Source organism: Lasioglossum baleicum, chromosome 8, assembly GCF_051020765.1.
Source record: "Lasioglossum baleicum chromosome 8, iyLasBale1, whole genome shotgun sequence".
In the NCBI taxonomy this organism is placed as follows: Eukaryota; Metazoa; Arthropoda; class Insecta; order Hymenoptera; family Halictidae; genus Lasioglossum; species Lasioglossum baleicum.
The window spans coordinates 7,926,847-7,942,880 of NC_134936.1; the positions used below are offsets into that span (position 1 = coordinate 7,926,847).

The 16,034-nt window shown below is 37.4% G+C and overlaps 2 protein-coding genes across 3 annotated transcripts in view; one reads left to right on the forward strand and one right to left on the reverse strand.

Annotated features, from left to right (window-relative positions):
• The window catches only part of Drm (odd-skipped family member drumstick), a 28,078-nt gene extending 25,836 nt beyond the window's left edge, over positions 1 to 2,242 (reverse strand). Inside the window, exon 1 of one of the 2 annotated variants that reach the window (XM_076428581.1) lies at positions 1,780 to 2,242. The gene's annotated coding sequence lies outside the window, so the exon portion shown is untranslated. The remainder of the gene's footprint in view (positions 1 to 1,779) is intronic. The other variant, XM_076428582.1, reaches the window with a different exon arrangement.
• A 1,512-nt stretch (positions 2,243 to 3,754) lies between these two features.
• LOC143211137 (uncharacterized) overlaps positions 3,755 to 16,034 on the forward strand; it is a 505,477-nt gene continuing 493,197 nt past the window's right edge. The window contains exon 1 of the mRNA XM_076428597.1: positions 3,755 to 3,811. Within this exon, the coding sequence (XP_076284712.1) occupies positions 3,755 to 3,811 (57 nt within the window). The remainder of the gene's footprint in view (positions 3,812 to 16,034) is intronic.

Consider the following 16,034-nt stretch of genomic DNA (forward strand, 5'->3'; position numbering starts at 1 on the left):
GCGAACACGAAGGTTGCAATGGTGATCGGCCGGCTGCAGCGGAAGCTCCAGGGTGCGAAACTGACTAAACTTTCTAACCTTGGGACTTTGGAGAACGTTCGATGGCTCCAGGTCTCCAATTAATTGGAGAACACTTAGGCTTGGTGTACTTGATTGGACTCGGAAGTCGGTGAAATTTATTCGTGTTTAGGATACTTCTTCTAGTCAAAGGATTACTGATTTTCTTTGCAGTTTTTATATATTTTAATCATTGATTCATTCGGTTCATTCTGTTTTGCAAATTCATTTTGTGAGGAAGACCCAACTTTTCGAACATTTTTTATATTGTGTCAAGGTAATATATGTACATTATATACATGTACTATATTGTGTCATCTTTTGTACTATCATTTTGATTACTGGTTTTCGGGTTTCGCTTTTTCTGAGAGCAACTAGCAACTGATGGAAGAGTGTACGATTTGTACGAAAAACGATTATGAGTTAATACGTTCTTGTATACAAACTTTTATTTTCCATACTATTCGATAATGCCTTTGTTACAAGGATGCTAATCGATAAGAAATGTGTGAGTATTCAATTTTCCCAATTTGAACCCTACCTTATAAAAGTGCCATTGATCTTGAAAAATATTGCAGCTAAAGAATAATTGATATTGCATGAATCAAATTTCCAGAAGATTACCAAAATTGTTACTATTTTCTAAAGTCGACGATCAATACATTGAATTTTTAACCCTTAGCACTCGAGTGGTGACTCAGATTCTCATTAGAGTATTATTAAATACGTTGGTATCTGATCAATTAATAAACATTTAAATATTATATGAGGTATCGTATCAATTTCGTATCCATAAAATTTAAAAAATTAACATAGAATGGAATTATCCTAGGTCGGAGGAAATATTAAATTTTCGAGTTAAAATAGCTCCGAGTGCAAAGGGTTAATTTGGATCGTTATCAATTTTTTACATAAACATCAAGTACTGTCGCAACACAATACTCCAATAAAAACCTGTCTTCTCTAACGAGATCAGAGTTTTCATATCATTTTTCGATTTACTATATCGTTTTCCACGAAATAAAAACGTGAAGGAAGATAGTATTCAGAGATGTACAGTATCGATAAATTTTTTAAGTCTTGCACCCAGTACACAAACGAATAGTCTCGCAGGAAACGTCGAAGTACAAAGTCGCTGGTCGATCGAGTGCGAGTGGCCATCTCGCCGAAACGCGTCGAGCGGCACACGCATAAGTGCTGCGCGCGAGCGACGAATGAAATTTAAGCTGAAAGTCTTGCCCGGTAGCCAATCAAAGCGAAACAGCTACCGTGTACCGCCCTCCGGAGCGCTACCGGTTTTGGGCCAGTCAACACGAAGGCTGAAGAGGCATCAACGAATGTGGACCACACCTTTTCCCGCCCGCTCGATCCGAGACACAATGAGATATCACGCGAGAGTCGCGCGATCACTGCGACCGCGTTCACTTTCCTCACCTGACATCGATTCTGATCAATGCCCGACTGAATTCCGCATCGAAACAAGAACATCCGAACCAGCGAACGACTCGAAAAACGAGAAAAGACGAAAAACCGAAAATCGCATCTAAACATGAATTCCAACAAAAAATTTCGATTTCACTTTTTCGAATGAGTTGAATTAAATAACCGAGAATCATTCATGGGATTGTACACATAGAAGACAGTGTGTGTACACGTTTCGATGCAATACCGAGGAAAAGGCCACGCGGGCAAGATTGAAAAAATCTCGATAGTCAGACTTACCGGTTAGAAATCAACGGGCAGACGTAATTCCTGGGCCGTTGGTTCTTCAGGGTGTTGGGGGCTAAGGCCAGGCGTTGTCAACAGCTCACAAGGAATCCCTCGAATTCGGAACCGAAACTGCGTTGCGTGAATATCGCGTTCGAGCGAAGAAATGTGCCGGGCGAACTGGTTTTGCTCGAAATCGATTCTGAGTGGATCGTGTATCGGGATGCTGTCTTCCGGGCTGACAGGTCTGGACCGTTTGGGTGCGCGGCGTCGACTGAAGCTCCGTTTGCCTGCTCGGTTCGCTGGTAGCCCGAATAGGTAGGCACACCAGAAGACGGTAGGACGCGGTGTGTAACCGCCAAAGGTCTCCTTCGTCGTCGTCGTCTCGCTTCTTCTGGTTGGAGGACCGGGAGACACCTCCCTACCGAACCGACTCACCGATGCCCACAAGCCGTGTCGTTTGTCCGTGTGAGCCTCCTCTCGATTCTACCAGAAACGGTCCAGGATCTTCCTTCCTTGAACGAGGAGCGCGGTCGCTCTCTCGCTGCCGGTGGTGGTGGTTGTTGGTAGTGGTGATGGTGATGGTAATGGTGGTGGTGGTGGTGAAGAGAAGCAGAAGAGTGCGGCGCGGCGCGTCGGAGGATCGCGGAGGTGGAACAGGAGCAGACGAAGGAAAAGGAAGAGAGCGGGTCTAAAAGAAGAGGAAGAGAAGCGTGCGCTGCTCCTTATCCTGCCGGGTGTTGGCGTCCTTGTCTGGCCAGTCGCCGAATAGCAGCGCGGTTATTCACAAATCCTTCGACAACGCGGCTTCCTGAGCTCCTGGGAGAGTACCCATCCGCCCTCCCCTTGCTCCAACTGTCCCTCAACCTGCTCCCTCTCTTCCACGATCCCTACCACCGGTCCGGTGGGACCGCCCTCGTAACCGTTGCCTCGAAGCATCATCCCTCTTCGAAGACCCTTTTCGCAGCGGTCTTCCCACTCCCAGACCCCTAACCCTCCACGCGGATTTTTCGTTTTCGCCCTCGTCGCATGCTTGCCCCCCGCGAGGGCGGTAGCCGAGCCAGCGTACAAAGGAGGTAGCCGTCCGAAACCAGCCACCGGGGTCCGCTCGTGTCTCTTGCTTGCATGATTTCTAGCCATTCGATTTTTCCTCTAGCGTCCTAGAAGACCTAGAACCATCCGCGCTAGTACGTTGTTCCACGGTCGACGGACTAGACAGTCGAAAGACTAGGTGGTCTTTGAGAAAATAGCCGAAAAAGATATAGCCGAGAGACGATCGCCCACGCGAGGAAGCGGATCAAGTGGATCGATTCTCGGAAGAAGATCCGCGGGAGCGGTGATCTCTTTGTCTTTATCGGGGCCTCTCCGAGGCCAGAAAAAGTGATGCTGACGAAGGTGTGGGAGGAAGCGGAGGTGGAAGGAGCGTGCAAGAACGAAAGAGCGGGGGCCACACGATGCCGCGGGGGTTCCCAGGGCACGTGGGAAATGCACAGTAGTCGATGTCAATCCCCCCACCACGGACCCCAGCGTCCTGGGTCCTGTCGGGCCACGTAGTGGGGTCCGCCGGACCCGAGAGCCATCGCCAGCGTCCCGGGCACCGCCCAGCGAGATCTCGCGGTATCGCTTCATTGGACGATTCAATGGACTATCGCCTCCTTCGCGAGCCACCGGGATGATCGAGTGGTGGAAAAATTCCACGGGAAAGGCCCCGGTCTGCGGCGCGCTACGATCCGGACGAAAGACCGGGCCCCGAGAAGACCAGTGAGCGATCGGCAACAAAGAGGACGCCGGTGTACCGCTCGGGAATCCGATGTAGCCACCGGGCTGCGCGCCTCGCCGAAAGATCCAGCCGGATGAAGATGACCACGATGATCGGGGAAATGTTTCCAGGGCCTCGGTCGATCATGCCGATCGGAACACGCTCCGACGATGATTCTCGCGATAGGCATTCTTTTTTTACGGGTCATGCGAAAACGACCGCGTGACTAAGATGGCTACGGAGCCGACTCTAAAGGATTCTACCTTCCTTTTGACGGTTCCTTCTACGGTATTTGGAAATTGATGACGACGATTCCGCCGCTGACGCGCCGAGTTTCGCTGGAAACGATGACTTGTGCACGGCTCGAAGAAAGCGTCGAAACTTTCTGTCCGCAGGAAATTATCTTCCTCGGAGGAAATTAATGTGACAGACTCGTAGCCAATTTTTTTTTTATTGTTGTTAGCGTTTAATCAAGTCTTGAGTCGTGTCTATCAAAATTACACGGGCGCATTTAATTAGCTGATATTGTATATTTATTTGTAACCTTTAACTGATTAATAGACTGCGGATGTTTATGTAATTCTTAATTTTTGGAGATAAATTTTAAGAGAGCGGAATCAAATAGAATCTTAGTGTCAGTGGCAATGGCATTTGCAGATAAATTCTACTGAATTTCGTGTTTTAATAATTTTTGAAAATTTTTATATGCCATAAATGCATACAGATCCGCAGTCTACTTCAAAAGTAAAATGTAGTGTATGTTATGGAAAATTTAATGTACTTTGTACTACGTTCTGTGATACGTCTAATTTTGAGTTGGAAGGAAGCTTTAGACTTGTCCCATATGCTTTATTAAAATAAATTTTATGCTAAATGAAAAAGTGATAAACAATTGAACATAGGCATAGGGAAGAATAACTCTACTCGTCATTGTTTTGATTTATATATAGGAATGAAAAATTAAGGCCTTTAGGTACGGAAACTCGACCAGGAACAAAAATGAAAAGTGCAAACTAGACGAACCGATAGAAAATGCACAGGTCCAACGAAAGTGACAGGTAACGCGTCGGTGATAAGGATGTTTGTGGAGGACACATTATCGGGAACTGGGTAAACACAGATTTTGAAGATAATGTCCGAGATGTCAATACACAGAATCAGGGAGACGCGAGAGATAGAAATTGTAAACACTCTATTGTCCATAATGTGATACTGTAGTTAATACATTACCTACTTATTTCATAATTTTTAAAAATTGATGGTCCATGGTTAAGGAGTTGTTAATGGGACTTTTTCATCAACAATAGCGATTTCAATTGTGAACTAATAAGTCATTTCCAGTAATGTCGTCTAATTTCGTTTGGGAATGTAATGTAAAAGAAGATATCTAACAATAAGCGACCTTTTACTATTGCACTATTATTAACCCTTAGCATCAATTATTAAGCCTTAGTAACATAATACCTCATACGATATTCAAATGTTTAGTAATTGGTTAGGTACCAACATATCTAATAATGTGAACAATTTTGTAAATAATGTTCAATTTCTTATCCATAAAATGAAAAAAGCATAATGTAGGATGGAATTATTCTAGGTCGGAAGAAATGTTTAAAATTTTCGAGGTAACACTAAATCTACCGGCTATCAAAAGTGACTGATGTGTGTGTATAGTATTATACAAATAACAAGATTAAATTTATTTATATTTTGTGCGATTTTTACTATGATATATATTGTAGTCAATCAAAAAATATATTCAATGAATTCCCACGAAAACATCTTTACAATTTTAATAATTGTCAAATAAAAAATCTAAAATTGGTCATCTGACCCCTCGTGGTAGGTCTAGTGTTAAAATAGGTCCGAGTGCAAAGGGTTAACCATACATACATATTAAGAGTCACCACTAAAAATCGCTGTACCATTATTCACAATATTATTTACATTAATAAATATGTTGATATCTAACCAATCACTAAACATTTAAGTATTATATGAGGCATTAATATCAATTAACGAAAAAAATCATATGGAATGGAATTATTTTAGGTCGGAAAAAAATGTTTAATTCTCGAGTTACAGTGTTAAAATAGCTCCGACTGGAAAGGGTTAAAAAATTAATAGGCTTTTGGTAGGTGAAGTAAAAATGCAATTCTTCAATAGGGAACATAATTTAATATAAAATAATAAATATAAATACAAAATAATAAAAAGATTAAAAGGATTGAAGAACTGATTAAACTGATCAAAGGATGAAAGAAACTATTCGATCCCAGTTTCCCCTAACTGATGCAAAATATGATTTGGAAAGCAGCGTGCAGTTACCGAAGAATCTGAACTAATTTATTCCACTGTGGTCGTATGGTAAACCAACGCGTTTAATAAATAGAGTGCGGATTTTATGCATTTATAACAAAAATGAGTAGGTGCAATTTGACACAGTTGACAAATTAAAAGAATTTGAGAATATTAATTTATTGGTCCCAGCTTATTAAAATTATTGAAAAAGAATATCGCTTCTATTTGGCTCTTGTTCTTTCTAATTGATGTAAACAATTTTTATTTATAATATAAAAATCCGCAGTCTAGTAATAAATGGCAGCGAAGTAAAAATGCAATTCTTTAGCAGTGAACATAATCTAATATAAAATGCTAAATGTAAATATAAAATAATAAATATAAATACAAAAGAATAAGAAGGCTGAAATGATTGGAGAACTGATTGAACTGATGAAAGGATGAAAGAAACTATTCGTTCCCAGTTTCCCGTAACCGATGCAAAAAATGATTTGGAAAGCAGCGTCCAGTTACCGAGGAATTTGAACTAATTTATTCCAGCCTGATCGTATAGTAAATCAACGCGTGTAATAAATGGCAGCGAAGATCGGTCGACGTTTTCTCAAATCTCTTGACTGGTTGCGCAGCGATGATCCCTGGACATTACGCAATCGCCAGCTCAGAAAGACACCGAACAACTTACCTTATGTGTCGTTAGTGACGATATGGCGAGTATTACGTAAAGTTAAAATCAGCTCGGGAACGTAGATTTGATTGTACGAGCGGTCCATGTTCGCCTTTAATGCTAAGTAGTATGAGTCTAATGATCAGACGAAGGAGAAAGGAGAATAAGAATTTGCGTTCCGTGACGTTAGGGATACGAACCACTTGTTACATGGAAAACGTAGCAACGCGGAAATAATGAACTGATTAATCGGCTTCCACAAATTAGTTTCTCCGCCTTTGTGATAGTACAGTCTTTTCGGATTTCGATATAGTAGAAACGTTTGTTGTCCAACCATGTTGCCATTAATTGTCTCAGTTACCACTGATATTCTATGTATGATATTTACAGTTCATTCAGTAAAACAATCCAATTTGTTTTTAGCATAATAGGTATACGGGCAGAGGTATAATCAAAAGAGAATCAATTTAACCACGATGGACGCCATGATGGTCATCGGTGACTGGCACCAGTGTGTTTAAGAATAATTATCGTAAAATGAGTGACATTGAACAGCAATTAATAAACAATAATAATGAAACTAAACAATCGTCTATTACAATTTTAATTAAATAAATTGAACTTGTGTGAAGGACATAAAATGAGCATGGGATTCAACCCGAGTGCCAGAAAAATGGAAATAAATTTTGTACGAATTATTGTACTAGACAGCGGATTTTATGCATCTGTGACAAAAATGAGTAGGTGTAATTTAAAAGATTAAGGACATTAGACGAATTTAAAAATACTTTTATATTATTTTCAACCTATTGAACATATTAGGTTGATTGCATAAGTTAGTGTCCGATTTTCATATATGTCGCAAACAATTTTTCTCTACGATTAGAATATAATAATTATTTAATATTATATATTTAATAATAATTGCTTAATGAAACGGTATTCTCTAAAATTTAATCATTGAAATTTATTTTCAGATTGGGCACGAATTTATGCAATTGATATTAAATATCAATGATATTAAAAGTGAAAATAAATTTCTGTCACTCCGACTTTTTGCAATTCAAATGGAAAATTTTGCATAAAGATTCGCTGTCTAATTATTACTACCTATAAATTGTATTCGATTCCTACGAAAAAATGGCGCACGTCTTACTTTCGTTTTGTCGCAGCTACAAAGAGCTTGTCTTCATTTCAATAAGGTGGAGTGGAGTAACTCCGTTAATTGGTTATGTTTATTATAATATGAACGAAATTTCTCTAGCTTGTATTTATTAATGTAGTATAAGTTAGTATGAACTATTCTACATAGATGTCGCCCAAGAATAGAGGTGTTTTCCTCGCTTAAATCAACCAATGCCGAACAGTCACGTGCGAGGTACACGTACAACTTTGAGGTTACCCTGAACGTGCAATAGTTTACAAGTTATTAATACATTCTGTGTTGTTATGTTAGGTAAGTACAACAAATATTTATTTAGGTTTACATTAAATAAACCGTTTTTATTGTATTTTTTAAAATTTATTGAGAAAAACACTAAGATGCACTTGCCCCGTAAATATTACTACACGGGGCAAGTGCGTACTATCACGATGGGGTAAGTCCGTACTGTATGAGTAACTATAAAACAAAACATTTAATGCAATAAAAAGCATTTTGTAGCAGGCTTGTTAATCATTCTTTTCTTGCCCGGTAGCATTTGAAACAAGATTCGAAAGCATTTTTAAACTTTGTTTTAGTATCGCTGTATGCCCTTTCATATTTTGCTTAAAAATGGATAACTATGAAACTAAACAATATAGTTTAATGGAATAAGAAACATTTTATAGCAGGCTTGTTAATCATTCCTTTCTTGTCCCGTTCATCCTTCCAGCACTTGAAACAAGGTTCGAAAGCATTTTTAACTGTCAGAGACGGACTTGCCCCATTTTCGGGGCAAGTGCGTCCTAGTTGACACTTTGCACAATATCCTATCAAAATGATCATTTTCCAGCAAAATTAGAATCCTACATAGTACTAATTCATCAGTAATAACTGCGGGAAGAGTTTGATACCAACAACGTTCAGTTTTTACACATACCAGACTGAAAATACATCAGTTTAAACTCCAACTTTACAAAAACTAGGGCGAACTTACCCCACTCCACCCAAATTGTAAAATGAAAAATATAGAACCGATCATTTTACCGGCGGTGGATGGTTTAGTGTTAAACTCTAATCCTTTGGTCGCTTACCGGGGAAAGAATAATCATATCCGCGACACGAGATTGTGGGACGACCTTGTAATTTTGTCGCGGGGCGTACGAGTCGCTGGGGTCCCGATTTTGATGCCGGAACGGCCTCAAGAATGCAGAAAAATGGCGGTATGGTTCGATTCCAGTCCCGACAGAAAAATTCACACGCGCCGTCCAATGAGACTGCCTGGACTCGGCTCGAAAGCGATATCATTAAACAATACCGACCAATATCGAGCAAGATTAATCGCGCTTAGCCGGTAATCATACGTTAAACGTAGCTGCACGGGCTGATTATATGCTATCACTAACATCTACATCCGCGGCACCGAAAAATGTTTCGAAGCTGCGGCAGGACCCGGGACCCTCTTCGATGTCGAAGCCCCGGATCTACCTGCTAATTCGACGTGGACCTGTCTCGTGATCGTTCCTCGTTATCTCTACCCACGGGCGGAGGCGATGGCGTTCACAATATCGTGTGGCTAGGACCTAATCTATCGGCCGCACGGTGGAGGGGGGGACGTAGGTCGAAACGAGGTGGGCACCTTTCTTCGTGGCACAGAGACGTGACAATATTTGTCGCGGCCAGGCGATAGCGAGGACGCGCGCTATTTGCCCTGGTAACATTCCCCATGGGATGCCGTCTGTTTGCCGAGGCTTTGTTTCCGCCAGTTTCCGTTTCCTGCGCCAACACGGCGGCCTCTTTGTGATCTATCCGCTCACCGAATACGCCTCTTCCTGCAGCGGATCGGGCTTTCCGATTTTTGTCTCCCCGGACAATGAGAATACCGTGGACCAGCCTGAATCGTGTCGCGAGCTTCGACTACGTCGATGTCCTCTTACGATGGTGATTCACAGTTCCAACCCTTCGGGAACTGGCCAAGCTTGTTGGATTGGAAGCGTTAGCTCCGGGGAAATGAGACCATCTTGCGCAGACTCGCTGTGGTCCGGTCGATCTAGCTGTTCATTTGGATTTTAGCACTATTTGGAAGTTTAAGGTATAACAATGTAGGTCGTTGGATTCGTTTTGACATCGGCTACAGTATTATGAAGGCAAACATATACTGGGTGAGGCACCTAAGACTTACACCCGAAAATATCTACGTTGTTTTTATTAGGTTGTTGCATATGACATCTCCGATTTTAGAGTGAAAATGTTGCATTGCTTACGTTTACTATTACAGTTGACGGGTTCATTGCTCATCACTTTGAGGTACAATGTTTACGATTCTATCTTCAATTTTAATTTACACATGTAAATTTCCTTTCAAACAAAAATCCCCTATAAAAAATCACTTACAAAATTATATCAAAATATTTTCTTGTATTTGAAGACTTCAGATATATGTCAAAAAAATTACGGACTCAAAAAGTGTTTCCTCATTACTTTATCACAGAGTTGGGTAAAAATTTTATTTAAATAAAAATCTCGAATAAAGTGGGTTTTTTAAAATTAAAATGTTTTAGCTGATAAAAATGACAAGGCTCTATTTATATTTAGATTTCATGCAATTTTTATTGCAATCTGTGCTTGGATAAAGAAATTCATCGAATCATTTTCCACGTAAGCAACGTCATAATTTCAATAATTATAAAATTAAAAATGTAAGACCGGTCATTTGGCCGGCAGTGGTAGATTTATTGTTAATAAATTACTAATAAATTACCACATTATTCGAAATTTTTATTTGAATAAAATTTTTGCCCAACTCTGCGCTTTATCAGTCCCATCAAAATTATTCAAATTTTCGACCGAGAAAGCGTAATGTCCCCTTAAGCATCATCAATGATATTAATTCAACACTGCAGTTATTTAGTGTTTATTGTGGTGAAAATAAATGATACATTTCTGAAGCCGTCCGTTCGGTACGGTAGTTGAACGTGAATCCGAAAGCGTTGTCGGATACGGCAGTAATGAGTGTCTCCAGGAATGGCGGTCACATCAAAGCACCACTCGCGTTCTTGGTTGGCGTGAAGTCGCGAGCCGAAGATACGCGGACGCGCCCAATGGGAACGCGTTTGTATGCACACGTCTGCGCTACGTCGCTTAATGGTTCTTTCACAATTGGCCGTGTCGCAATCACGTGAATCTTTTTTACAAGCCCCGATTTTATGATCGGAATCAGCCGGCAACCATTTTTACGGCGGCCGAAGTAATAATCAAAGCAAATTCCATCTTCCATTACCCGCGCCATTTTATTAAACTGCGGATCTTCATGCAAAATAAAAATGTATTGCATTCATTATGAGAAGCAGGAATAACATAAAATGTGATTTCATCCCTTAACGACTTTGTTACGTTAAAAACAACATTGGAACATTTTTGAATTTTTAAAATCTTTTACTATTTCATGGATCTTCATGCAAAATAAAAATGTATTTCATTCATTGCGACAAGCAGGAATCACATTAAAATTGATTTCATCCCTTAACGACCTTGTTACGTTAAAAACAACATTGGAACATTCTTGAATTTTAAAAATCTTTTACTGTTTCATGGATCTTCATGCAAAATAAAAATGTATTTCATTCATTGCGACAAGCAGGAATAACATTAAAATGTCATTTCATCCCTTAACGACTTTGTTACGTTAAAAACAACATTGGAACATTTTTGAATTTTTAAAATCTTTTACTATTTCATGGATCTTCATGCAAAATAAAAATGTATTTCATTCATTGCGACAAGCAGGAATCACATTAAAATTGATTTCATCCCTTAACGACCTTGTTACGTTAAAAACAACATTGGAACATTCTTGAATTTTAAAAATCTTTTACTGTTTCATGGATCTTCATGCAAAATAAAAATGTATTTCATTCATTGCGACAAGCAGGAATCACATTAAAATTGATTTCATCCCTTAACGACCTTGTTACGTTAAAAACAACATTGGAACATTCTTGAATTTTAAAAATCTTTTACTGTTTCATGGATCTTCATGCAAAATAAAAATGTATTTCATTCATTGCGACAAGCAGGAATAACATTAAAATTGATTTCATCCCTTAACGACTTTGTTACATTAAAAACAACATTGAAACATTTTTGAATATTTCAAATCTTCTATTGTTTCATATTTTGTCCAACCAATTTGGAGTACTCCTAAATCTATCCGATATAATTCATATAATCTATTCGTCACACAATCATTTTTAATCTTACATTCAAGCAATCTTTTTTTTCTTAAATGACAATCTTACACATTAAAACAATCAATTTTGAAATTAAAGTACAGCTACCCTGAATTCCCCTCATTTCTCTGTGAATTATGGTTGAAAATTACTAATGTGTATTCAGCAGCAGATCAATTTCATTTCGTCCAATAATTTAATTATTATTGCTTAACGAAAGACAAGCAGAAAGTTATTACTTATCTTACTGGAAAATCACTGTGCGCGTTACAAACAAATTAATCTAAAAATTAAGTTGATTCATACCGAATGCATAAACATTTTCGAGGATTTCAGAAAGCAAGATTTAATAGAATCCAAAGTAGTTAAATTAATCTAACAATTAAGTTGATGTATGCATACCGAGTGCATAAACATTTTCGAGGATTTCAGGAAGCAAGATTTAATAGAATCCAATGCAGTTTCGTTTTACATTTGGTTTACTGAAAGCATTGCTGGGGAAAAAAGAAATTTTCCATTTAAACTTTTTGAAATTCGTCTGTAAAAGTGATGAAATTCACAGCCCATTCTCAAAGTAAAAATGAATGAATTTGAACTGTCTCTGAATGAATGATGACACGATTTCAGCGACAAGAGAAGATTCATAAAATGCTTCCTATTTATGTGAATATTCCTGTGATGATTTAAAATAAATTACATAATCATTTATATTCTGAAGAAACTTTTTATCGGAGCACGATACTCTCGATAATTCTTCGCGTAATACATTTTTAATCTGCAATCGGCTGTTACCAAAGTATAATTCCGTATTTGCGGCATTTTATTGCCTATCATTATCATTTGCAGTTGTTAACATGTAGATAAAGAGTCTTACCTGCAAAATATTCGCCGATTATTAATCCAGCTCGGGATTGTTGAGTCACACCTTATTTCATTTTCTTAAAAAGCTGTGATAATATTCCCCAGAGTCGAATGAATGTATAGATTTGTAAATTTTATCCTTTAAACTTCAATCACGAGATTTTAATGGTAACAATTAGAAACTATAGTAGTCCAGTAATTAAAACGATTTAGGTTTATGGACGTCATATTAATAGAATGAAGTGATAAATTGTTACTAGTTGAACGTGCACTCTAATTATTCGACAATGTATACCTATGCTAATTTATTTATTCGTGAATCAATTTGCCCACGAAAAATGTCTAAATAATAATGCAGCTTAATAATTACTCTGGATTTTATACATTTGCGATAAAAATGAATGGGTGCAATTTAAAACAGTGAAACGATTAAAAAACTTTATATTATTATATTATTTGTGAAAAATATAAGTTTATATTTAGCTCTCTCGTATCTTACTAGTGAAGCACAAACTTCATATTATGCATAAAGATCCAGAGTATAATAATTACCATCCATTCACATTAATACTGAACGGATAAATAAATTTACTCACAATAATAATAATAATAATAAAATACAAATTTTATTCCTTGCAGATCTGTTTTGTTCCTTAATTTAACGAATACAGGGTCTGTCTTTGATCAGGTATAGAACTTAATTTTGGTATTAACAATTCAAATTAAATAAATATTAGAACTTTTAGGATGCAAAGGGTTTAAACAATTAAAGAATTTTTGTACTAAAACATTTTTAAACAATGAATTTTATTAGGATTTTTAGGATGCAAAAGGATTAATGAATTTTCATATTAACACATTCGAATAAAATATATTTTAAGGAGTAAAAAAGGATTAAAGAATTTTTATACAAACTTATTCAAATGAAATTAATTTTATTAGGATTTTTAGGGTACAAAAGGATTGAAGTGCTTTCATACTAACAGATTTAAATGAAACAAATTTTATTAGTATTTTTAGGATGCAAAAGGATTAATGAATTTTCATATTAACACATTCGAATAAAATATTTTTTTAGGAGTAAAAAAGGATTAAAGAATTTTTATACAAACTTATTCAAATGAAATGAATTTTATTAGGATTTTTAGGGTACAAAAGGATTGAAGTGCTTTCATACTAACAGATTTAAATAAAACAAATTTTATTAGGATTTTTAGGATGCAAAAGGATTAATGAATTTTCATATTAACACATTCGAATAAAATATATTTTAAGGAGTAAAAAAGGATTAAAGAATTTTTATACAAACTTATTCAAATGAAATTAATTTTATTAGGATTTTTGGGGTACAAAAGGATTGAAGTGCTTTCATACTAACAGATTTAAATGAAACAAATTTTATTAGTATTTTTAGGATGCAAAAGGATTAATGAATTTTCATATTAACACATTCGAATAAAATATTTTTTTAGCAGTAAAAAAGGATTAAAGAATTTTTATGCTAACTCATTCAAATGAAATGAATTTTATTAGGATTTTTAGGATGCAAAAGGAAAAAGTATGGACCACTTTAAGAATTTTTACCTCTCCAGTTTTCGGTTATATTAATTATGTTGATTTTGCGAGATTTTTGGGGGTTCGTATTTGACAGTGAACGCAAATTCCTAAATGGAGGAGAAGAAGGGCTATATACGCGGAAACGGTGCTATGAACGACGCTTAATCGAGAGTCCACAGAAAGCCACCACGAACAGTTCGCTGGCATAATGGGCATAGGACGAACCCGACAAGAATCGTGGACTAAGGCCGCACCTTGTGCTGGCCACATAAGTATGCAACGTGCACACGTTATAATGCTACGCCCGCAAACGTACCGGGGAACTAAGGTTATTGCGACCACCGTAGCGACCCATGGAGCTCTGCTTTCACTGACGATCTTCCACCCTCGTTCACACGGCCGCCGATTCGAACTCTAAACCTCTCTCGATCGTCACTCGAACCTTCGAAGAAAGTGCAGAAAATTACTTCCTTCTTCCCCGGAAACCGACAAAGTTATAGCACTTTTCAATGGGTTCCGTTTAAACGTGACACCATTTTCAAAAAATGTCCTCCAGTTGTAAGCTCCTTAAACAGATAAAGTAAAATTACTGAAAGTAAATGTTTTACTAGGTTCATGCAAAAAATCCTCTTCCAATTGTTCGTTTACAGGGTGGCCCAAAAGCCACTAGATTACTTGGAATTCTAATTTTGTTCATTAAGAATAAATGAGCAGTTGATCATTGGGTAATATGTAGGTAAGCAAATTCGATGACGATTAAACCATGCACACAAATATTGAGTTGAATGTTTTAAAAATGAATGGTTTATTCGATTTAAAAATGGTCTAGTGACTTTTGAGCCACCCTGTACAATGACTGCAGACTTTTATGCAAAATAGAAATTGTCTCTATTAAGACCAAGTTTCTTTTTTCGAAAATAATATGTAGATGTGCATAAAAATCCCTAAAAAGTTTCCTAAGAATAATTCTCATAATTAAATCTTTGTATTAGTATTATTATTTGTATTATTGTAAGGGGAATATATATAAATGGTTTCAACATTGTTATGCATGATCCCGCCAAACGGCGGCGCGAGTATTAACAACAGGTAAAAGTAGACTTGCATCACCTGAGATTTGTGTATGCAAATTTCCCCGAAGCGGCTTAACGAGAGATAAGGAGCCCAGGTGTGTCTTGTATTTGCTGATTGAAGGAACGCTTTTGTTAGACCGTCCAGATACGGATAGAGAGTGACAACTTAGATACCGCGTAACGTTTAATTTGGATTTTCATACTCACCTTTCCGTGGAAAAACTCCGTTATCAATAATCGCAGCTAACACTTGCGACCGACAGACTTACTTTAGAGTAGCTCCGACCAAGATATAGATAAATACTTGCAAACATAGAAATTTCTTACAATTCTTCGTGTCTACCACGAAGACTACCCAAGGGTTAAAATTACTCGTTTCACATCTTTCTATTTTATTATACAATTATGTAAATTATATATAATAAGGATTTCTGGAGGGAATTTTTCATTTTTATATTTTACAATTATTTAATCTGTGTAATAAGGATTTCTGGAGGGAATTTTACATCATTCTATTTCACAATTATTTATAATAAGGATTTCTGGAGGGAATTTTACATCCTTCTATTTCACAATTATTTAATCTGTACAGTAAGGATTTCTGGAGCGAATTCTACATCTTTATATTTTAGAATTATTTAAACTGTATAATAAGGATTTCTGGAGGGAATTTTACATCTTTATA